The following is a 23,284-nucleotide window of genomic DNA, read 5'->3' on the forward strand; positions in this document are numbered from 1 at the left end:
AACATTGTGACTCTAGTTGTTACTGAAGAGAAAAAAAAATTAATAGCTGTAAGCCAAATGGCTGCAGCTGATACTGAATAGACTTAAAACTGTATGGCAGATCTGTGAATTTGTACATTTCCATGAATAACATCTACACTATTTCTGTAGCTCTGAAGTTACAAGAAACCAACTGCTTTCCAGGGATACAAGTACTCTATGGAGAACCCACTGATTTTCAAAAATAAAAAAATTGACATAATTTAGTCTTATTTATTTGGGATAGACTGCTACTCTCACAGCTGTTATTAGCACTGCAGAGTTATCTGTTAAAACTGATATTATGTAATTGGAACTTCTGGTATTCCCTTACATATCTCCTCAGTTCTTAAGTGCACTGTGTCTGTTTAGCTGTTCTCACTCTCTTTCTTTCTGGTGCTCATTTACAGGGCAGAGAAAAAAAATCTCTTCCTTATCTCAGAACAGAAGGCACAGGTGCATGCATTTGAATCTTTATTTTCCAGGAAAAGTGGTTTTTAAAATTAAAACCAGCTAATTCCTTTGAAAATGGGTAATCAATACTATAACAGACACCAGTAATGTTTATTAAAGCATATTCTCCTTTAAAAAGAAAGACTGAATAATTTTTGCTTAGTATACAATATTCTTTTTGCTCTTTTCTCTTGAAGAAATAATACCAGCAGATAATGTATTCCTTTAACACAATTAAATTTAAAAGTAGTTTTTTTTAATTATTGCCCCACGTTAATTATTATTTGCTTAAAGCACCGTTAGCAGAGGGATTCTGAGTTAATAAACACATCATAGCATTAGTATATAAAACACAATATACTTTTCCCAAGACAATGATTACCAGCATAAGACCACATTAACAGCACTTAATGCTTATCCCTTAAATGTGCTTTTCTTCTCTTGGAAATAGTATAGTAATATTGCAGGAAGTAAACATGGAAATGTATTGGAGTGATTTATTTTACAGTAGAGGTAACTAACGCCTTGTTTGAGATTTGTTTCTGTACTATATATATATTTGTTTCTTCTTCATGTCACTGCATCTTCACATCAGCCAGAATAGGGATTTTAATCCTGAATATTAAGCTTCTTTAACACAGCTCCAGTGAAAGATATTTTTAAAAAGTTATTTCTTCATCACAGTCTACTAGCTGGAACATTTGGAAAATAACTTCAGTGTCCTGGTAGGTCTTTATAATGTAGCATTTTCACATTCAAGAATCGCTTTGGGTGTGATTTATGGAGTTTTAACCTTTTAAGACATTTCTGCTTTGCTCCAAGGGTGCTTCAGGTTTTTATTAGCTACTTTGATTTCATCAGTATGAGCAAGATACATCTCTATAAATTACTGATTCATTGGAGCATATTTCTTAGCATCAGAGTTGAGAGCTCCATCAGCCCCATCCAATGGATGGATGGTGGGCCAGTCTGGAGTTACCTACCACAGCCTGGGCTGCCCAGGTCAGGCCTCTCCACTGGAGCACCTGCACACCTGCACACTGAGCCATGCCCCATTCAGCCCTGCAAGAACAGTTCTATTGTGCATTTTCTGAGGGCAAATTATTCCAGTTCTACTTCTGAATTAAAAGCAAGGCTGTTATTACTCACGAAATGTTAAGCCTCACTGCTTTTTTGAGAAAACAAATTTGCTGTAACTGTATCTGTAATTTAGTACCACTTGGGTGCAAATAGAGACTACATTGTATAGAATACAAGGCAGAAAGTAAGGGTTTGTTAAAGACATAAAGTGGTTGGGTAGACATTGTATATCCAAAAGCAGCCATATCAAAGCCATAGGTTAAGTAAAAAAAAAAAAAAAAAAAAAAAAAAAAGCCAAAAAACAACCCAAAACCCACACAATAAGCAACAACCAAAAAACAAAACAGGAAAAAACCCAACCCAAAACAGCAACAAAAAAACCCCAAACCCCACAAAGCAAACAAAACATAAAAAAATCCCCCAAAACTCCAGCCAAAACTCAAGAAAATGCATTCATTATAGCGTTACCATTAACCATCTATTTTGAACCTGCTTCAAACATAGTGTTAAAAAGTAAGCATTCTGTTTATGTGCAGAATATAGCAAAATTGCACATTTCCCAGAAGTTAATGTATATTTGCCTTGACCAACAGGCTATTCAGAGAATAGCCACAGTAAAAGCTAGTTAGCTCTTTTTCTGCAAGTTTTTGGTTTGGTTTAGTTTTGATTTTTAGTTTTTAGTTTCGGTTTAGTTTCTTGAAGTCTATGATGTCAAAATGCTTAAATACACTTTCCCTTTTGTTGGTTGGTTCTTGAATGTCAGGATTTCATAGGAAGAAATAATACTGCTTAAAACCTCAGTCCTGTATGCATAGCCATTGCAAATGATGCTGTTGAGGCTTATCCAAATTCGTCAATTACTTTATTCCATCAAAGTTCATTTTTATAATCGTGTGCTTGTTCACTGCCTTACGTCCTGATTAGGCAGCAAATGTGCTAAATCTCTCTTTTACTTTTTTTACTTTTCTTTTTAATATGAAAAAAATCCCAATTCGGTTGTAGGAGTTTGATCTTGCTGATTAGCAAAGTTAAACTTAAGAACTTAATGTGGTTTCTAATCATCTGGCAGCTGTCATTAGTGAGTGACAATGCAGCTAATCCCCCCTTCCTCCCCACTCTGACACACAAGCCTGCTCCTCCATTCTCCCCAAAGCGGCGGCAGCTACCTCCAGGCACACTCTTGGCTGAAGCTGGGAGCAGGGAATATGTATCTGACCTGGGATCTGAACCTGGGAAACTCTGGTTAGTATGCTTCATTGTCTCCGGATCACTGCGCTCACCCTTCTGCTCCTTTACTTGCAATGTCTAATATGTCTGATTTGAATTAAATTATTTTAATTAAATCATTCCACTGTTTCTCACAGTGCAAGACAGTTAAGAGCTGTAACTGGCAGAGTTATAAATCAGGTGTCCCCCCCTTTGACTGGGCCAAAGTTAGTGAGCCAAAGATGAGTGTGGATTCTGGCATAGGCAAAGCAAAAAGTATATGTGAAAAGAGAGTCAGCACTTGAACTGCAACTGAGAGATACAGCAGTTATTTTTATAAGCATCAGATGCATTCCTGCTGGTATTTTTCTCTCAGCATTGTGCCACAAGCAATGGGTTCACTGTTTGCAGGGAAGGGGGGGTTGTGATTTCTGGATGAAAATAAAGTTCATCTTGGTTTATCTCTGATTTGAGCAGTCCTGTCATTTGCCAGTCAGAGCGTAACAAATGCTCGGCTGCATCACCAGACAGAGTTTTTCATGGATAACTCCTCAACAGCTGATAACACTGCACTGTGGTACTCTGAAGCTTGTATTTATTTGATTTTCTGCAAACATCCATTCTTTCTCACATTCTTTCTATTAAAAAAAAAAATCTGTCTACCTCAAGATGCAGAGAAGAAAGTAAACCCAAAAACCCTGAAAAATTTCTAAAAAACATCCGTTTTAAAACAGGGGATGCCTGTGCTCTAAAATGTGATTATTGACTAATGAAATTCTGTTACCTACCTGGCAATGACAAATGCAGCACTTCTCTGAGACCACTTTAAGATCCAGCTGGAAGAACTAGCAACCCTGATACCTCTGAAGTAAAGGACTATCTGACTTCTCTGTGATGTATCTCATTTTTACTGACTTCTGATTTTTAGAACTGATAGTAAAATATAAAATATATCTTGGCTTAAAAATGACAGATTATTTGTGGGTCACTTTCAGTGTTGACCTGTATGATGGGCTGCATTTTTTTAAGTTAATGCAGTTTAGAAATAATTTTAAGTTTCCCAACACGAAAGGAAGAAGTGAGATACTGGATTTACAAACAAAACCTTTATTGATTTATGACAAGTAATCCATCTTTTTGCATTAGTGTAGCATTCTACTCCAGATAATTTTTTGTAATTGGTAATTTGTGAGTCATATATTTTATCTCTTATTTTATGGGCCTCTAAATAGTGAGTGGTGTCAAAGGTCATCATGCATTCATAAAAGAAATTTTTTTATTTTACTTTTTCAGTTTTGATCAGTGTTCTGAAGAACTCTGTGAACATTTCAGGGAAAAGTACAAATAAAAAATAATAGCCCTTTTCCTGGAAGGAACTTCATGCAAATTCTGTTGCAGCAATTCAAAGAAGAAATTAATTTTAGGACATGCATTAAGTACTACAGCAGGGTAAAAATATTTGGTTATGATTTATCTAATCATGGTTAGGTTTTAAAAGTTGGAAATGCTTCTATTGCATATACATGCAGCAAAATTAAGAATATTTCCAAGTGACTGAATCAGTTTGTACATTTTCCCTACCAGAAATATTTTTGCAGTAGTCCACAAGCCATTGTTTTCCTTTCATCATGAAACTAGGAGTGTTTATAGACATCTGCTATCCCCACTCTTTGGAAGAATTTAATATTGGCTATGGGTTAAGAAAATCTAACAAGGGTGAAAAAATAACTTTTCATCTAAAATAATAGATGGCACCAAAATTGTGTTACATTTTTGATGTATTAGTTTGTCACAGGCAAGTTATTAATAGAAGGATTTGGGCATATCACTTAAAATTTAGTTATCATGAGAAATCTAGTAGGAATTTTTCTCTTTACTGCTATTTCTCCAGCTACCTATGAACATTACTATTAATTGCTTATGGACTTTCTGATTAGCAGCTGGGAGAACAGAATAATATATGAATAAATTCAATTAACGGCAAAGGCAACTTGAACTAATTTACAGACAACTGTATAGGAGGTATTACGTATTTTAAAATGAGTTAAATATTAAATTCACAGTAAAGTTATTGTGAACTTGTGCTCACAGCTTGTGTGGTTCTCTCTTCAACAGTCATTTAAATGTATTCTGAAGAGTTTAATAATAATGAGATATTTCTGTTTAAAAATTATTCAGAATTATCTTCATTTAAAAAACAGAATTGAGCTTATTTAATTATGATATAATTATATGTAGAAAAATGTATATGTAGAATTACAGTAATGTAAACTTTTTAAAAGTTCAATTTCTAAAAATAAGAATAGGAATAGATGATAGGTTTTGATCAGACCATTCTTGAAATTTCATCTGAAAATCATCAATAATTGGATATTTTGCATAATAATTTGAATCTAAAATCAGTAACAGTATGAATAGCATCTTGTCCTTAAGAAAGATTTTAGTATCTTAAGAATAAAGCAAAAGATATGTAGTGTTGCTGAATACTCTTTATGTCGTTCTATGGCATACATCAGTACCATTGGTTCTTCTTTGAAGCTATTTTTTATTTATTTTTTAAGCTTGTGTTGTGGTTTGTTTCTTCAGAATAGTGTTTTTAGACAAACTGGAATTAGCTACTAATGTATCCAAATTATTTCAGAAGAGTGCTTTAATCTAGATTATCTGTTCGTCTGGGACAGTTAAAGTAAGGCACTTTTTCAGCTCATCAGATAATTGACTCTGAATGCCACAATTATTTCATACAAATAAAAATTTATGTGGACATTTACTCCCTAAAAGGAATTCAGAATTTGGACAAATGGACAGAAAAGAAAATATCATTTTTAAATTCATGCTTTTATAGCATGGTAGGGATTCTAAAATTTATATAATTGTACTTGTGACAGGGTGCTCTTTCCATCACTATAGATGTGGAAAAATACAGTCTTTAAATACAGAACTGCTGAATTTTATATTTGAAAAGAAAAATAGTCTCAATTTTTACTCTATAATGTAATACAAAATACATTTAATAATATTTATATTTTTATTTTCTGTTTTTATACTACTTTTCCCCTCTCAAAAATGGAGAGAAAAAAGGATGTCAGAATTGTTTTGAAAGGCAGAATGTATTAGTTTTCAATTGCACTGCTTGTCCTAGTCTTAGCTGAAGGTAAATGCAAGAGAACACTGCTGCTGCTGCTGTTACCATTATGTGCTGGATGTATACTGCAGTGACATGTACAGGGTGGTGAGTACACCTTTGTACCCGAAAATTAACAGAGCCTGTGGTTTTAAATTCATATAATTCAATTCATTCAAATCACTAGGAATATCCCCAACAGTAAATATACATATATTCATAAATATTTGCCATATCTGATCTGATTGGGTACAAACGTGTAAAAGATGCAGAGGAAGTGAAAGCATGATCTTAGATTTAAGCATTTTCCCAAGCATTTTTCATTATGCCAAAAATACTGCACATGCTCTTGTTTTTAGGCAAGTGATTCTCAGTACAATTGCACTGTATTGAATGAAACATTGTTTATACAAAAGGTATAGGATAGATACATATTTAATAGAGTACAAATACTTCCTCTCTGGCACTTCACTGTATTTGTAAGAGCAAACATTAATTTTGATCTTCAGATATGATCTTTTTATAGTTGTAGTCACGTTCACTTGTCAACAAAAATATACCTGAAATAAATGTATCAGAAGAGCATACAACTTATTTAATGTTTGTTGATTAAAAAAGAAAGCCTCTTTTTTATGGTACTGTAACTGATTTAAATAAAGAAACCCAGAAAAATACAGGCACCAGTCATATTTAGAATTAAATTGGGTTAACTGAAAGTCTTTGATATTATGGATTTTTGAAAGTCTGGTAAAACATGTGTTCTTTAGTCTGAAATTAAAAGATATTAATTTAGTGGTAATGCTGTTTTATTTCCTCATAAACTGGGATCCTTTTTCCTGAGCTTCCCTGCATGTCATTCTCTGCTCAAGCCTGTAGGTAGCACCTTTGCATCACACAAAAATCATTGCCTTTCCTGAGAGACAATTACTATTTAGGTGGGGAAGTCTTCACTTGTGCAGACCTCTAAATGTAGCTAGTACTATTTGCATAATTTCCAGACTTTGATGACAATATGTGATCTTAAAACAGCAGATCACTCTTATGAGATACCTCAGAGGTCCAGTGTTCTTTCATAATTATTTATTTTAATGTACTGTCCATCCGGTATTAATAAATGAGCATAATTCTGATTTCTATTTCACATTTTCTTCTCTGTTCTGCAAATTAGATGACACTAGTGGTCTCTTTTATCTGCTGAGTAAGGTAAACTCTACCAATTTAACCTAACTCTGTTCATCCTTCTCCCTTTGGGGCTTGATCCATCACTTTTAACAGTCAGCAGCTAACCTTAGAGGTGCTGGCTACTGACTGGATTGTCAGGGAGTTTCGCCAAAACCACTGCAATGCAGGATCAGGCTACCCCACAAGAATACCAACCTTGCTGTCACTGCCAGGGGGGTGACTTGTTACCAACGCTGCTGTTACTGGCTTTGTCAACTTCAAAATGTAATATAAAAAAAAATGCAACATAGGCATTCTTTTTAAATCTGAGGCTTTTCTAAAAAAAAAAAAAATCTTTAGAGTTTAACATTTCTCTTTTTTTCCCTTATATATACTTATATGCTTCATAGTATCACTGCTTCCATTTCTAGAACCCAGTGATAAAGTATCATCTCTTAAAATGACAATTTGTTTTCCTTTGGAGTTGCTCTTCTGTCACATAATGCAGAATGTCTCTAGGTTTATTATTTTTCTCCTAAGAGGTCATAACAAAGAATGTCTGGTTATCACCCTTACCCATGATCACAAGTGTGCTGAATAAAACTGCTGACATTTATTTGATTCTACTAAGATTGTGCTTAATTTTAGTGAGAGTCAGTAAATAGGGTTTTCAAAGAAAAAAATCATACAAAGGTCTTATTAAGGTACAAGTTAATGATTTTATCTGTGTGCTGGACTGGGATATTTGAGAAGGGAACACTGAATGTCTGAGAGAGCCTCCCATGAGAAAGATGATTTTTAATTGTGTTGTCTGAATGCTTGGTTGTGTGTTAGAAGCAGCAAAGTGTGATGCAGGTGGGAGGGAACTAACCTTTGACACACTGTAGCAGCAGAAAAACATCAGGACTATCAGCATGGGAGTTTCCAGCCTTTCCCTTTCTCACTAGAATAGAAGGCATTTTTGTTGTGGATGAGAGAAGCACGGATTGAATTCCCACATGCACTGAGCCACTCTTTGTCTGGGTTGGGTTTTTGTTTTGTTTTGTAAAATGCAAACCTTTTCATCCTTCAAATTGTTACAGGAATCCAAGCAAGCATTAAAAAAAAACCTGAGAGGAAAGTATGTTTTATCAGTTGTTTTGCCTGAGCAAATGCTGCATGGTTAACAAGGAAAGCTGACTCGTTTCTGAAGGCCCTGCTTCAGTTTGTCGTGTCAGTGGCCAAGTTAGTAAGGCTCTTGCTGTCGATATCAAGTGCTCATATTGTAATTCATAAGGCAAAGGAGTCATTTCCCAGCTTGGGGCACCCAAGGAAAGCAGGACCACATCATGACTGCCTGTTTTCAAAGCAGAAAATAGAAAATATAGACAGGAGAAGGAAAAATATTAACACAAGGAAAGGAGGCAACTCCATTTAATACACATTTGAAAAAATATTTTTTTACTTTCCTGGTGCATCCTCACAGCAATACACATCGCTACATCGGGTATTCTATATACAGATCATACATAGCTATATATCTGTGTAGCAAGGAAAAATTAAAGGTGTACGCAGGCATGGCTAGTAGTTTTTTTTCCTGCATATTACTATCTCTTTTTCTGTTCTTACTGTGTGGAAGAATAAGGTTACTTCCTACCTAAGCATGATAGAAAACTGTTTAACTGCTTGTGTGGAGGATGAGCTGCAAGTTTTCTTCTATAACTTTTTAATAGTTAGATAACAGTAGATAGAAATCTGTTGGATTCTGTGACAGAAAGATTACAGAGAAATACACATATATTCCGCTACAGTAGATTCCCCTAAACTTAAAAGAAAATCCTGAGATTATAAACAATTTCCTTATGATAAACTTAGGCTAAAATGGCAATAGTGCAATTTTGCTCTTTTTTATCTTCCTGCTTTTTTTAGGTGAACTGATGGTCTTTAAGAATTATTCAGAAGATAAATACTATGTAGCTGTCATTAAGCATGTGATATGGCAGTGCAAAATGGTATTGCATTTCACAGATATAAATATCTTATGAATAGTATCTTAAGAAAAATAGGCATTTTCAATATTTTAAGTAATTTAAAGTTTACCTGGTAATGTATTTTAAAATGTTCTGTTCCATGATGACATTCTACCAATTAGATCAAACTCTTTTTCAATAAAGAGCAGACTCAGTACATGTGAATGTGTTTACCTGAAATATTCCTTCTCTTGGGGAAGAATATCTTCTATTATCAGACAAGTCCACTGAGCAAAGAACATGTAATTTGTCACTGTCAAGACAAAACATCAGATTTTCAAAGGAAAAAATGGGAATGCAGTCATGAGTTTTCATGAGGTATTGTAGTCCTTCTTTTAATGTATTTTTCTTTCTGAGGTCTGACATGGATAAACATTATCGACATACTGTTTTAGGGGATTATTGGTATTACTTTATTATATGATATGAAAAACCCACAGCCGAAATCTGTTCTCATAAGGCTATTTTTACATCAGGATTTTGTCTGTGTTTGATTCTCCACTCCTTACACCCTTTTAAATCAAATTTTAGGTATTTTGTTGCTGAGGCTAGTTTGCTGGGGCAGACTGACAGTAGGGGAGAAAGAATTAAATGTTTTAGCAACAACGCTTTCATTCATTTAGGTGGGTTCTAACAGGATCTTGAAGTCATTGCTTTCTGGATTCCTGTCATTGGGAAGGCATGTCTGGGTTTCCACCACCACATGCATTTCTGTCATTTATATTTATTGTCCCCACTAAGAAAGGGGTTTCCGTTTCCTACTGTTGGGATGCTGTTGCCTGAAGTAGTGTCATGAGATAAAGATTCAAGAGCAGACAACTGAAGAGGCTTACAGCCAGTTCTTTGTCATCTGAAATCATTAATTTTGGTGTGGTGGTTTTAGAGTGGAATGTAAACATTGCTCTGGTTTTTGTTTTCTGTTGTGTATAGATAGAGAGAGAGATAGCTATTCACATATACATATAAATATCTAGATCCTATTGGGTTAATTTTCCTTCATAAACAAAAGGTTTCTTTAACCCATCTGTATTGAGAAGTCTATTAGCCAAGAGCCCCTACTGTAAAATATTCACCTATTTGAAAAACAGCACACAGATTAGCTTGGAAACATCACAGATTTTACAGGTTACTACAAGTTCTTATGGGAAAGGCTTTTCTCATACCACTGTGTCTTGGTTTAAAAGATAAATGCCTACCAAGGAAGGCAAGAATCTTCCTGGAATGGAAAGAAGACCCCTCCCTCCGAATTACTGTAACTTTGAAAATCACGGGGCTTCCAGGCAAAAATGTAAGAAAAGAAATAACAGTTCCTTACTAGAAAAAATAGTTTAGAACATAACTAACAAGAACACAGTAACAGACGCTTCCCACGGGTTGAGCGCTATTTTTCCACCCTGGTGCAGTTGTGGCCACGGCTGGCAAGGCATGTTGGTGGCTCGGGGGAGGCTGAGGTTCTGCAGAGATGCTGCAGTGACTCACCGGTGCCTGGCACGGCGCGCTCCGGGGCGAGCATGGAACAAGAGGGACAAGGGGGAGCGATTCTCCCGAAGCTCGCGCAGGCAGGGACCGGTCTTGGCACTACCAAGTAGCAGCAGGGAGAAGCAGAGAAAGCAGGCAGATTCGATCGGAGTGCCGAATTGCAGCGTAGCAAAGTCCCGGAGCCGAATACACAAAACTCCCATAGGAGTGACCGCTCTGCTCAATGCCCAAACGGCAGGAAGGAAGGGAGTCCTACCCTCAGCCAAGTCTCTTGGGTCAGCCCCAACCCCTCTCGCAGCATTATGCTGTAGTTCCCAAAAAAAAACCCCAGCGGGAGAGCCTATCCCCCAGCCAAAATTGTCAGACCCCAAAATGACTCCATTGGAATGCCAGAGGGTTACCTTGGCGGGTTTTTGCCAAGCAGTGTGATGTAAGCAACCTGCCAGACCTCTCCATACCTACACTTATTGCATCACTCACTGTGCCACAGAGGCTTTACCTTCTGATGGCTCTGTTTGCCCTTCTGGCTTGTCTGTAGCCCGAATGGCCATAACGTCTGTTAGTTGCACTGCTGCATTACCCACCTTTCCCTCTGACTGCAGCTGGTGTTGTTGGGTAGTGTCCCTGGCCCCTGCCGCAGGTTTCTGGGCAGCATCCCTTCTCTCTAGGGCAGATTTTGGGGTAGCTACCCAAGGCAACTTCACCCTCTCTCTAAATGCTAAATGGACCATGTTGAATAAACTTAGCAAAAACACCAGCAAGAATTTGGTACCTTTAGCGTCTGAGGGGAATTTAAACCCTTCAAAAGTTGTTGTGGTTTGCCTGAAAAAGTGTGTAATAGAGTGGGAGAAAACACCCCCCCTGCGTTCCTCCCCCAAAATAAGTTGCCATTGTTAGTGAACCCCCAAGGACAGGATCATTTAATTACTCACCCGACAGACACATTCTACAAACTTAGTAACAGTCACAATGGCATTAGTTTTAGGGCCCATGTTTAGATCGTGATCTACAAATGGAAAAAACATGAACGTGATCTGCCAACTGAACTGCCGTAAGCTGGACCATGGTGATGCCTAATGAGGTTTCTGTAACCAATACACAAATGGGTTACCCAAGAACCATTAGCCTCTTTTCACCCTTTCCTCTTGAGCCACACATTAGATGCCAATTAATGTCTTGGTTTGAAAGATAAACGTCTTCCAAGGAATATTCCTAGAATGGAAAGAAAGCCCTTCCCTCCGAATTATTGTAACTTTGGAAACTATGAGGCCTTCCAGCAAAAATGTAGAAGAAAAAGAATAACAGTTCTTTACTAGAATATATATGTGTACAACAGAACGGAACAAACAGCACAACAAAAACAGACCTTTCCAACCTGTTAATCCTGAGTTTAGTTATAATTTACTTTAATTTCATTTTAATTATTACTAACTTAGTGTTACAAAGTTCTAGCCTGTTTTCCCCCTTGGTGTGGCGATGCCCACGGCCGCCGGCAGGGGGCGCTGCGCTGCCAGCCCCAGCCTCCCCGGGGTAATGGCGGCTCAGACAGCCGGCGGGGGAGGGAGGGACGGAGCAGAATGACCCCTTCTGCAAGCTCACAGACAGTGTTCGATCTCGGCACCGCCGCCCGCAGCAGGCAGAAACCGGGCAAGGCAGGCGGCTGCGATCGCCGTGCCGAGTTGCAGCGCAGCAATATCCCCGGCCAAGGGCGCCAGTGCCCCAGCGCAGGGAGCCAGGCGGGCAGGAAGGGAGGAGCCGCCCCCAGCGCAGTCCCGGGCAGAGCGGTGACTTCTCAGGCGGTGTGCAGCCCCCTGGACTGTGAGGGGGAAAAGGGGTGCCCCTTCCTCTCACTGCCTCCACGCGCAAGGTCACTCCTTGCGAGTCTTGAACATTCCGTAGCAATCTTCGGGCCTGGGTGATCTGGGATAACTTATCCGTATGAGTCTCCTCCAAGACACGTGTGTATGTTGAAAGACACACCTTTTATTTAGGGCGGGTTGTCAGTAATTAGACGTTTTCAGTAAATTTAGATTTTTTTTTTTTTTTTTTTAGATTATAATTCAGTGAGTAGTCTTGTCTCCCTCTGCCTTTACCAAAAATGCACAGGCTACACTCACATTTGCTGGGGTCTGGAGCCTGAAGTCAATGTCTGCTGCTGGCAGGACAACAGATTCAGTGTCACATCCTGAGTGCAGTGTTGCTGAACCAAACAGAGGTGCCTGGAGACTGCCTGTCACTGGCTCAGACTATAGCTATTCTTTTTTGAGCAAGGCAAAGTGCAGAAGTCAACACCAGCTGAGCACATTCCAGAAGTGCTACGGATACTTATCTCCATTTTCTTTGCATAGTTCTGTGACCCCTTCCTCAATATTCTTGGTTTGCAGTCTTGCTTAAGCCTTTCGTGTGTGTGAGCAATCTCCAGCTGTTTTTTTTTTTCCAATCATATCTATTTTATTACTCTTCAGCAGTATCTGTGAACTGTCCATGAAATAACGAAACTCATGTTAACACGTCAGAAATGTGTGAAATCTCTGGAGTAGTTTCAGTTACTATTTAAGAGTAGTAACAACTCATAAGGCATGTAGCTGTGAACATTTGGGGGTGTGCTTTCATGTCCTACTTTTGATATGATGAGTTATTTTCCTTGTGTTTGACTGTCTATGTGAGTTAAGAAAGTATAAATTATGAAATGGCATAATGCTTTCTCTCATAACAAAAAAGAAAGAAAAAGAGGATTGATTTTGGGAAAAAGAAGAAGGGGAAAGGAAAAATAAAGACTTAGTTGCCTTATGCTAGATGGTTTCAGGTCAAGCTGTTTTTTAAAGATATAAATCACATGCAATAATGCCTATTTGCTTCCTACCAGAATTTTAAGTCTCAGTCACTTCTACCTCAGCAGACAGCGTTGTTGGTAAAAGTCACACTCTATTTACACAAGTTTACCTATTAGGTAAGAAAAAAAAAATCTTGATTGTAACCTGAAGCAGAGGCCATTCATAGAGACTTTGTCAAAAGCAGCTTCAAAATCAAGAAAGGAACCATACCTTTTGGTTATTTTTCATTTAAAAAGCATTAACATCTTTATGCTGCCTTGTTACTCACTTGTAAGCTAAGCCATCAAGTGAATCTGAGCCTGTTTATATCATTATTTATCTTTTTTTTCCTTTCTTCTCAATCTGAACATACAGAAAGCCCTTTCCTTTCAAAATCAAAGCGGTGAAAGATGTAAATCAATCCTAAGTGGTTACCATTTCTCACAGAGTGGTGTATGGCTGTGTATTAATTAGATTATTCCATGATGTATGGCACAGTGTTCGTGGTAACTTTCAGTATGCACAGTTGTGTTTATTTTCACATACTGAGGCAAATTCTCAGTATGTCTTCAAATTAGCTCCTTGTGGGTGTTTTTCTTTGAGCTAATCCTGACAGACTCTCCCTGCCAGTTATGCCCATCTTCAAGAGCAGGAGAACACTATACATGCAGGAACCTCTATGCTTGGGGCTGTACACAAATTTAATGCCCAGCTCACGTCTGTTTCTCTTACATGGATGACAGACATTTCAACAATAACTTTTGCATTTCCCCATGGAAATCCCATTGTTTTACTGTATGTATAAGAGCCCATATGCACATTTACGATCTGTTTGTATTTGAATATGATACTGGCAACACCTATACTTGTAAAAAAATGCATGTTAGCTCTTTCTGTGTATTTGTATATAGTTAAAATTAGTGAGAAATCTTGTATCAAGAATGCAGTTGCCAAACAGCTCTTTATCAGAGATGTAGCTAGATCCCAGAGAGACTTATCAGATACTAAAAAACATATAGGGTGGAAAATGTGATAAAAATTGACACTGAAAGTAATTCTACAGCATTTGGAGTTTCATGCAAAAAGCAAGTGCATAGGAAATAAGGTTTTGGTTTCTGATGTTTGAAGCAAATATAGTCAGAGTAAATGATATTCCAGCAACTGCATATAGAACTTTTTCCAGATATGTCACAGTTTTCATGACTGAAATTAATTCTCTCTGCTGCCACAAATTTTGAAAGAGCTGGGAGTAGCTGAAGAGCTGTTAGCTGTTTTCTGATTTTTAAGGGCCGTAACCATAGTGTGGATACTTGGACACCAATATCTGTATGTAAGCACTGAAATAAAAATTGTCTTGACTGGCAGGGGTGCAGCAGAGCATAACAGCATTCCCATTCCCTTCCTTCTTCTGTGTGTGCTTTTGTGTGTGCAGACATGCCTCTTTCTGAAAGGAATTACCCAAGGAGGAGATTGCATCCTTATCCCAAATGGGGCATGGGAGATGTACCTTTTTCCCAATATGCAAAACCAGCTTTCAGTTGTGCTGGTTTATATGTTTAAAGTCAGGTTGTACAAAAGTCATTCTTCATAAGAACATTGAAACAGAAATTCCAGAAATATGGATAGAGATTTTAAATATATTTTAATACAGGGAATTCATACAGACAGTAAATACTGTTTTACTATTTTTTTTACAAGAATTCTTTTTCTTAGGATATCATGGTCTATCAGCGTGCTAAAGTTGTGTTTCAATAAATCTTTTCTTCTTCTCTACTAGTCATCATGCACAGTGCATTTGAGGGGTTTAAAAAGGCATTCTTATAGGTAAACTATTTTTTACTTTAATGTACTATTAGAAAACTCATTCTGCTCCTTTTTTTTCTGCTTGAGATGAGAATAACAATTTCACGTTAATGGTGTGCAGAAGAAAAACAACAGAAAACACCCACCTACTTAAGTATTCAAAGACTGACATCATAGTTCAGGTTCTGTAATACTAAAAGTAATATATTGAAATATAAAAGTACACTACAGAAGTAATTCAGACAATTGTCTTTTTATTCTTAGAACTAAAATTGTTGTTTGTATGGAGAAATATAATTAAACCTATGTGTAGATTCTTTATATATATATATATATATAGTATCCCAAGTATCTCAAGTATCCCATACTTGAGGCGTATTTAAGATGTCATATCTCAGCAAGTTTAATGTTGTTTCACAAATAATGAACACTATATATTAATATTGAACATTATGTGGTAAAATGACAGGAATGAAGGAAATGATATAATTATGTGGTGAGGTTTTGACACTGCCATTATTTTTGCAATTTCGTGGGTTGATCGGCTTTAGAACATAAGGAGTACATACAGCTTTCCAAAACATTTGTTACTTCAGCATGTTTTTGTATTTACTGGTGTTACTTCTCTTTTTTGTTTCATGAGATGCCTTCCTTTGTTTCAGATTGTATTTCTTCTGTTACTTACTTGTAAGGGACTCATTAATATTAGAGTGAAAATGCCTCAACATTGGATTTTATTCTGAACTGTTGTTCAAAAATCTGTTGTTTAAATGGAAAAGTACTAGAAAATCTGCAAATGCCTTGGTAGCGACAGCACATGCCCATGTGCACAGCAATCACCGTGCCTGGTGCAGCGCGGAGGAGCACCAAGAGGGGCTCTCTGGGAACACACTTTTGTCGCTGGGAGGATTTTCCGGGCCGCTCCTCCTCAGAGCGGAGAGAGCTCTTTCCTTCCGCCCGGGGGAGTTTCTGCAGAGGACCCAAGGATTTCCTCGGGCGGTGGGACTGTGGCAGGGGCTCTGCGCTGTGTAAGGAATCGGGGCGCGCGTCGCGGACCCCAGCCTTGTCTTCTGTCGCTCGCTCCTCGCTGGCCCTCCTTGCCCAGCCTTTGCTGTCACAGTGCTGCCCTTGCCCTTTGGCCCTTGCCTGTTGGCCCTGCTCGTCTATGTCTCGCGCATGTACTCAACCCTGCCCGCTGTCCTGCTGTCCCGCTGTGCTGCCCAGGCAGCGGGTCACTACTGAGCGTCTTGCTGCTCCTGGAGTTGGTTCCTTCATTTGCTTCTGCCTTTTCTGTCTCTGCTAATACAGCCACTTTCCTTCTCCAAATCAATAAACCACTACAGGTATAATATCGACCTCGCTTACATCTAATTTCATCCTAGGAATCTTAGGAATCCCCCTCGGTCCGTACTCTGGAACAGGACATTCTCTTTTTATAGTGCTCTATGATAACTTGCTACAGCACTAGTATGAAGTAATTTGTAGTCACTTTCCATAATGAGTGTTTCCCAGATATAAATCTACATTAGACAGCATGTATTTAGAGATTTGATGATAAACATGTAAAGAAAATGCAGTAACTTATAATGGCCCAGTATTAGAAGCAGTGTTTTCAGATGCGCTGAGGTGTAGCCACATCTTGTATGATTTGATGGTGAGGAGAGGCTCATGACACACAGTCTCGTGAAGTCTTCATATGAGTTTCCAGATTTAATCACCAGTTAGTTAACTGTAGATGCAGCATCAAAACAAAACTGCCATGACTTCTTAATGTAATTTTATGCATTCCAAAATTATAGGGAAAAAAGGTTATCCTAATAAAGCAAAAGGAGTCCTGTCTGTAAAATGGAGAGTTGTTTACTTTCAATGAGTGAATATTTGAGTTAGATATTATTTTTACCTAGGCAAAACAAGTACAAACTAGTAGACAGATTTGGTAGTTTGTCTCATTTCTTAACTGTGCAAAGATGCAAATAATCAATTGAGGCACTGAGGAATGAAACCTCCTCCAATTGCTGAATAATATATGTGGCCCAAAGCTCTTATGTAAAAGGTGCATAACTGCTGTTGGAAAATGTATGGAGCACCGATTGCTGTGCTATGTATCTGACTGTGTATATATTTGTGCACATAATGTACTTGGAGCTCTTTATTTGGAGATCTTTCATTTGTCTTTCAGGTTGTATGTGTTACTCTTGGCGCTATGACATGTTTATTTCAGTTATGATGATTTCCACATCACCAGTATTTAGTAAAAAAAGGAACTGTGGACTAAGACACAAATATGTCTTTACTGGTAAAATTACCATATGTGTTTTCAAAGACCCAAGAAGAAATTTCATTCTTTTAAGATGTGAAGAGAGACTATAACAAGAGAATACTGATAGATTTTTGCTTTTGGTTGAACTATACAGTCCTTTAATGAGGACAACCGTTTTTATAATTATCTCAAATCTCCATAGAGACATTTTCCATGAACTAAATTCCTGTTCTGATTATACACCCAAATTCCTTTTTTTCTGTCTGCTACTTATTACTGGTTATTTCAGAAGTGCTGTCTGCAGTAAAGATCTGTCTACAATTTTGTCAGTTGCTTTTGGCTTTTGTCAGTCTTAGGATTCTGAGATTGAAAGTTCATTGAATTGCATTCAGTGTAGTCATGTGGTTAATTTGTTTCTAACACACAAAAATTAGGTCCATATCTTAAAATATTTGGAACACTGTATTCCTGTATGTTAACATTTACCAGGATTTCCAAAAAAGGGGTCAATCAAATGTTTTGCCTATTGTTTTCTGCTTGTGTACAAATGGAAATGTCTCCAGCTTGCACCAGAAGAGGTTTACATTGTATATTAGAAAAATCTCTTCAAGAAAAGGGTTCTCAAACACTGGAACTGGTTGCCTAGGGCAGTGATGGAGTCACCATCCCTGGAAGTATTCAAAAGACATGTAGAAATGGCACCAAGGTACATGGTGTAGTGGTGGACTTGGCCATGCTGGGTTAACAGTTGGATGTGATGATCTTAAAGAAGACCTAAATGGTTCAGAGATTTTATATTGGCCAGCTCTTGAAAGCTTCCCTGCTTGTGGGTTTTGAAAGACAGGTTAAATGTATTTGGTGTTTTTATCCTGGATGGACACAAGGTGCTCACCACAGCCTCTCCATCACTGCCCACCACAGCTGGACAGGGGAGAGAAAAATAGAATAAAAGGCTCAGTGTGGATGTCTTCCAGGAGGTACAGTCCTTCAGGCACAGACTGCTCCAGCATGGATCCCTTCTCTGGACATCAAAGTGCTCTGGCATGGGGTCCCCCATGGTGGATATTTGCTCCACTGTGGACGTCTGCAGACTTCAAAGACAGCCTGCCTCACAGTTGGCTGCAGGGGAATTTCAGCTCGTATGTATGTATATATATACGGGAGTACACACTCCCCGTGCTTTTTCATGTACCTGTGTGTTTGCAGAGAATATTTACATACACTGACATACATACATATTCTTGCTCCTCTCTCCAGCTGTAGTTGTACAGGGTTTTTTTGCATTCTTAAGTATATTACCCCAGAGATACTGCTACCATCATTGATGGGCTCAGCCTTGGCCAGCAGTGAGTCCTTCCTGGAGCCAGCTGGCATTGACTCAGTTGGACACAAGTGAAACTTCTGGCAGCATCTCACAGAAGCCACACCTGCAGCTCCCCACTTCCAAAACTTTGCCACACAAAAGCCATACAATGTGTCCATCTGGCTGCCATCTTCTATAGTTTTGGGTTTTTTCCCAGTAGCCTTGATGCTCTGTCCTGAAGCACCAGGAACAGCAGGTGGTCCCAGGTGGGGGAGATCCACATGCAGGAGCTGCTAACTAGAAAATCCCATGTATTTTTATTCTCCTCTCCAGGCAAAGAAAAGGAATAAGGATCCTGATTTGAACCTAGAACCTGTTTGCGAAGGCAGGATAATAATGTTAAGGTTGAATGAGAATTAGTGGGAAGGCTAACAGTGCAGATATCCTTGTCTGAGTCTTACAGACCAGCCAACCAGGATAAAGAGATAGGTGAACTATTCACTCAGTAAGCAGCTGACCAGTAATTCACAATTGACAGTCCTTTTCATGTGGAAGATTTTAGTTTGCCAGATATTTGATGGAAACTCAACACAGTAGAAAGGAGGCAATCTAGGAAGCTCCTGGAGTGTGTGGAAGAGAACTTCCTATCACAGCTGGTAAGGGACCCTACCAGGAGTAGTGCCTGCTAGACCTGCTGTTTATGAACAGAAAGGAGCTGGTGGGAGATGCGGTGGTCAGAATGCACATCCTGGGCACAACAACCCTAAAATGATAGAGTTTTTGGTTCTTGATGAATTAAGGAGTGGGGTTAACCAAACCCCTACCTTTGATGCCTTTGAAGGGTGGTATTTTGCCTGTTCAGGACACAGAGAGACCTTTAGGAAACAGTCCTTGATAAAAAGGGATTAGGAAGGGTGGAATCCTAAAAGCACAGGAGCATGCTCTATGTGTTGAAAGGTAAGCCATCAGGGAAGACTGGTCTGGCTTTTGCTGGAACTTGGGATAAAAGAGTTTATGACCTTTGGAAGAAGGGGTAGGAAACTCAGGGTAAGTACTAGTTAGGATGTGTAGAGAGAAAATCAGAGGCAAAAGCTCAGATAGAAATCAACCTGGCCACTGCTGTGAAAAATAATAAAAGTGGTTTTATAATACATGAACAACAAAGGGAAGTCCAAGGAAAATCTTCATCCTGTATTGAACATGGAGGGGCCTTGTCACCAAGGATGAGGAAAAGGCTGAGGTACTTAATACCTTCTTTGCATCAGTCTTTAACATAAAGACGTGTAATCCTCAGGACAACCAGTCCCCTGGAGTGATACAGAGGAGCAGGGAGCAGAACAGACCCCCTGCAATGCAGGAGGAAGTAGTGACATGCTGTGGACACTGACAAGTCTGTGGGGATGGATGGGATTCACCAAAGGGTCCTCAGAGATCTACCAGGAGAGCTTGCCAAGCTATTCTTCATCATTTATCATGAGCTCTGGTTAACTGAGGGGGTCACAGACAACTAGGGGTTGGCCAATGTAGTGCCCACCTACAAGAAGGGTTGGAAGAAGGGTTTGGGGAGCTAGAGGACTGTCAGCCTGACCTTGGTGTTTGGGATGGTTATGGAACAGGTTTCTTGAGTGCCATCATGTATCATGTATAGGACAACCAGGGGATCAGGCCCAGCCAGCATGGGTGGGCAGGTCCTGCTTGATCAAGCTGATCTCTTTTTATAATGAGGTTACCTGCCTAGTGGATGATGAAAGACTATGGATGTTGTCTACCATGGACTTCAGCCACCCACAGCATTCTGCTGGGGAAGCTGTGTCCTGGGTGACCCAAAAAATGTGTATTCCATATTTCCTTTACATTAATCCACATAGTCTGTTTTTACTGTCACTTTAAGACTCAGCAGCCCAGGAAACTGACTTTTGTGTTTTACACAAGTTCATGGAAGGGGGAACAGGGGATCCCTTTAAAAAACAGAAACAGATGTGTATGGAGCTCTTCTTATATTGTCTTCTGGCTACCTAGTGGGTGGCATGGGTCAGATCTCTGTCCCAACCAAGAAGCTACATTGTGCAGTCCAAAACTTCACAGCGAATTTTGCAACAACTTTTCACTGACACCACTCAGGACAGCCATGTTGTGTGGTGTTGATTAATGAGGTTGTTTTCTTTTGTTCTCCCCGGGCTTTGGAGGCCTGCCACGCCAGGCTAGGAGAGATCAAACCTACTGCATGAGTTCCAGCTGCTGCCCAAAGCTGCTGTGCCGTGCCAGAAAGCTCGACCATCTCTCTGTGAGTTTAAGCCCCTGTGGGTGGTTTCAAATTCAGCTGGGAAGTTTCTTCCAGTGTCCAAGAATCATTGATTTGTTTTGGTCAAAGAATAGTATCTTGGTTGTTGCTATTTTTCTTTTTAGTAAGCTTTATTTTTTCACTTAGATTTCCCCACATTAATTTTTCCTTATTGATGAAAGGGAAGTGGTTAAAACTAAAGGGGAAATAATGCACTTTTGAGTCTCTCTTCTGTATAGTTATGTTAAACTAAGACAAGCTGGCAGCCCATGGCTTGGGCAAGTGCACTCTTCACTGGGTTAAGAGCTGGCTGGAAGGCTGGGTCCAGAGCATGGGGCTGAATGGTGCTGCAGCTGGTGGTCAGTCACTGCTGGGAATCCCCAAGGCTCAGTAGTGGGGCCAGTCCTGCTTAATGTCTTTATTGGTGGTGTGGATGAGGGGATTGAGTGTACCCTCAGTGAGTTTGCAGACAGCACTAAGCTGAGCCGAGTGTTGATCTGCTGGAGTGTAGGCAGGCTCTGTAGAGTGATCTGGAGAGGCCAGGCCAAGGGGCTCAGGCTTGGGCTGTGAGGTTCAATAAGGCCAGTGCTGTTTCCTGCACTTGGATCATGTCAGCCCCATGTAGTACTACAGGCTGGAGGAAGAGTGGCTGCAGAGTGGCCCAGGAGAAAAGGACCAGGGGGTGCTGATTGCCAGCTGCCTGAACACGAGCCAGAGTGTGCCCAGGTGGCCAAGAAGGCCAATGGCATCCTGGTCTTCATCAGAAATAGTGTGGCCAGCAGGACCAGGGCAATGATTGTCCCTCTGTGCAGGGGTGATGCCCCACCTCAAGTCCTGTGTTCAGTTCTGCATCCTCCACTTCAAGAAGGACATTGAGGTGTGGGAATGTGTGTCCAAGAAAGGCAACAGAGCTGGTGAAGGGTGTAGAGAGGTTGTTTAGCCTGGGGAAAAGGAGGCTCGTGGGAGACCTTATCACTCTCTACAACTGCCTGAAAGGAGGGTATAGCGAGATGGTATTGGTCTCTTATTGCAGTCAGTTAGTGACAGGATGAGACCAAACAGCCTCAAGCTGTGTCAGGGGAGGTTCAGTTGAATATCAGGAAGAATTTCTTTACTGAAAGGATGGTCAGGCACTGGAACAGGCTGCCTAGTGAAGGAGTGGAGTCACCATCCCTGGATGTATTCAAAACAGGCTGGACCTGACAGTGCTACGGTTGAGCTAACATGGTGGTGTTTGGTCAAAGGTTAGACTCTGTCATCTTCAAGGCAATAAGGGAAAGGATATCCATCAGATCAGAGGTCTGGTGTGAGTGAGCGGACTGGTAGAGGAGTCTATACCTGCTGGAATACACTTTCCTACAGAATAGGTAGTTGAAATTCCTGAGTCTTGCAAAGAGCTTTCTTGAGCATCAGCAAAACATTTATCCCCCTCTCCAGATGCTGTTATGAAGACATTGGCCAAGCAGTGCCATTTTGAGAGTTACCTCGAGTGGTACACATGAGCTGCAGCTCTGAAGAGTCCAGGTCTGCTCACAAATCATCAGTCTGCTTCAGTGTGACAGGTCAGTTCCACAGGACTTTACAGATTTATTGAAAACCCAGGTGAAATTACTCCTGCCTTTCTCTCCTTGCTGTCAGCCAAAGCTCAGGTGGAAGGGAGGTACTGGGGAACTGGGAAAGGAGAAGTGACGTTGAAAAGACAGTCTGTTAAAACCTCAAGTCTGCTCTACTTCTAATAAAAATTACAAGGTTAGTAATTATACTGTACATACCTCATCCACTGTGACTATGAGAATCGTAAGATCAAGCCTCCATCTTGAATTTTAAATGTCATTTTTATTTCGGCTTGCTAGAAATGCAATAGTGCGTAGAGAGGTTTTTCACATGTGCACAAATCGGCTCAGTGTTAGTGATTCAGGGTTTGAGCAAGAAATTGTACTCCTTTGCCCCAAAGACAGTTTCTTCTTCTGTTTCAGAGAGTTTTTATGATTATTGAATTAATTAAAACTTGTATAAAATTGAAAAAGGCATATTTTAAGTTGTAGAAAACGTAATAATGAGACTTTCTTTAATAAAATATTTGTCTGGTTTGGTTTGACTGAAAGATTTTGAGAGTTGAATAAGGTATTAAAGTAGAGAAGCCATATATTATAATTCCAGGTCTTGGGCCCTGCGCATTTAAATTTATGAAATACCTGTTTCCAGAGTTTGGTCCTTTAAAGGAGAATTCTCTGCTTCCTGCTATGTGTAACAAGTTTAAACATGCATACAAAATCTCTACTTGTTTTAACAAT

At 39.4% G+C, this 23,284-nt stretch overlaps 1 protein-coding gene and 1 long non-coding RNA gene across 7 annotated transcripts in view; one reads left to right on the plus strand and one right to left on the minus strand.

Annotated features, from left to right (window-relative positions):
- The window catches only part of MCTP1 (multiple C2 and transmembrane domain containing 1), a 222,866-nt gene that overhangs the window by 132,725 nt on the left and 66,857 nt on the right, over positions 1-23,284 (plus strand). Inside the window, exon 16 of one of the 6 annotated variants that reach the window (XM_088156371.1) lies at positions 17,326-18,662. The exons of the other annotated variants lie outside the window; for them this stretch is intronic. Coding sequence (XP_088012497.1) covers positions 17,326-17,373 — 48 coding nt within the window. The 3' untranslated portion in view covers positions 17,374-18,662. Of the gene's footprint in view, positions 1-17,325; positions 18,663-23,284 lie in introns of those variants that run through there. 6 annotated transcript variants of the gene reach the window in all.
- Positions 3,849-9,296, minus strand: LOC148219756 (uncharacterized). The gene is made up of 2 exons (XR_015799426.1): positions 9,226-9,296; positions 3,849-8,378 (listed from the first exon to the last, which is right to left on the minus strand). It is a non-coding gene; the product is annotated as an uncharacterized LOC148219756 (long non-coding RNA).

This window comes from Sturnus vulgaris, chromosome Z (assembly GCF_052056855.1).
Source record: "Sturnus vulgaris isolate bStuVul1 chromosome Z, bStuVul1.hap1, whole genome shotgun sequence".
Classification (NCBI taxonomy): Eukaryota; Metazoa; Chordata; class Aves; order Passeriformes; family Sturnidae; genus Sturnus; species Sturnus vulgaris.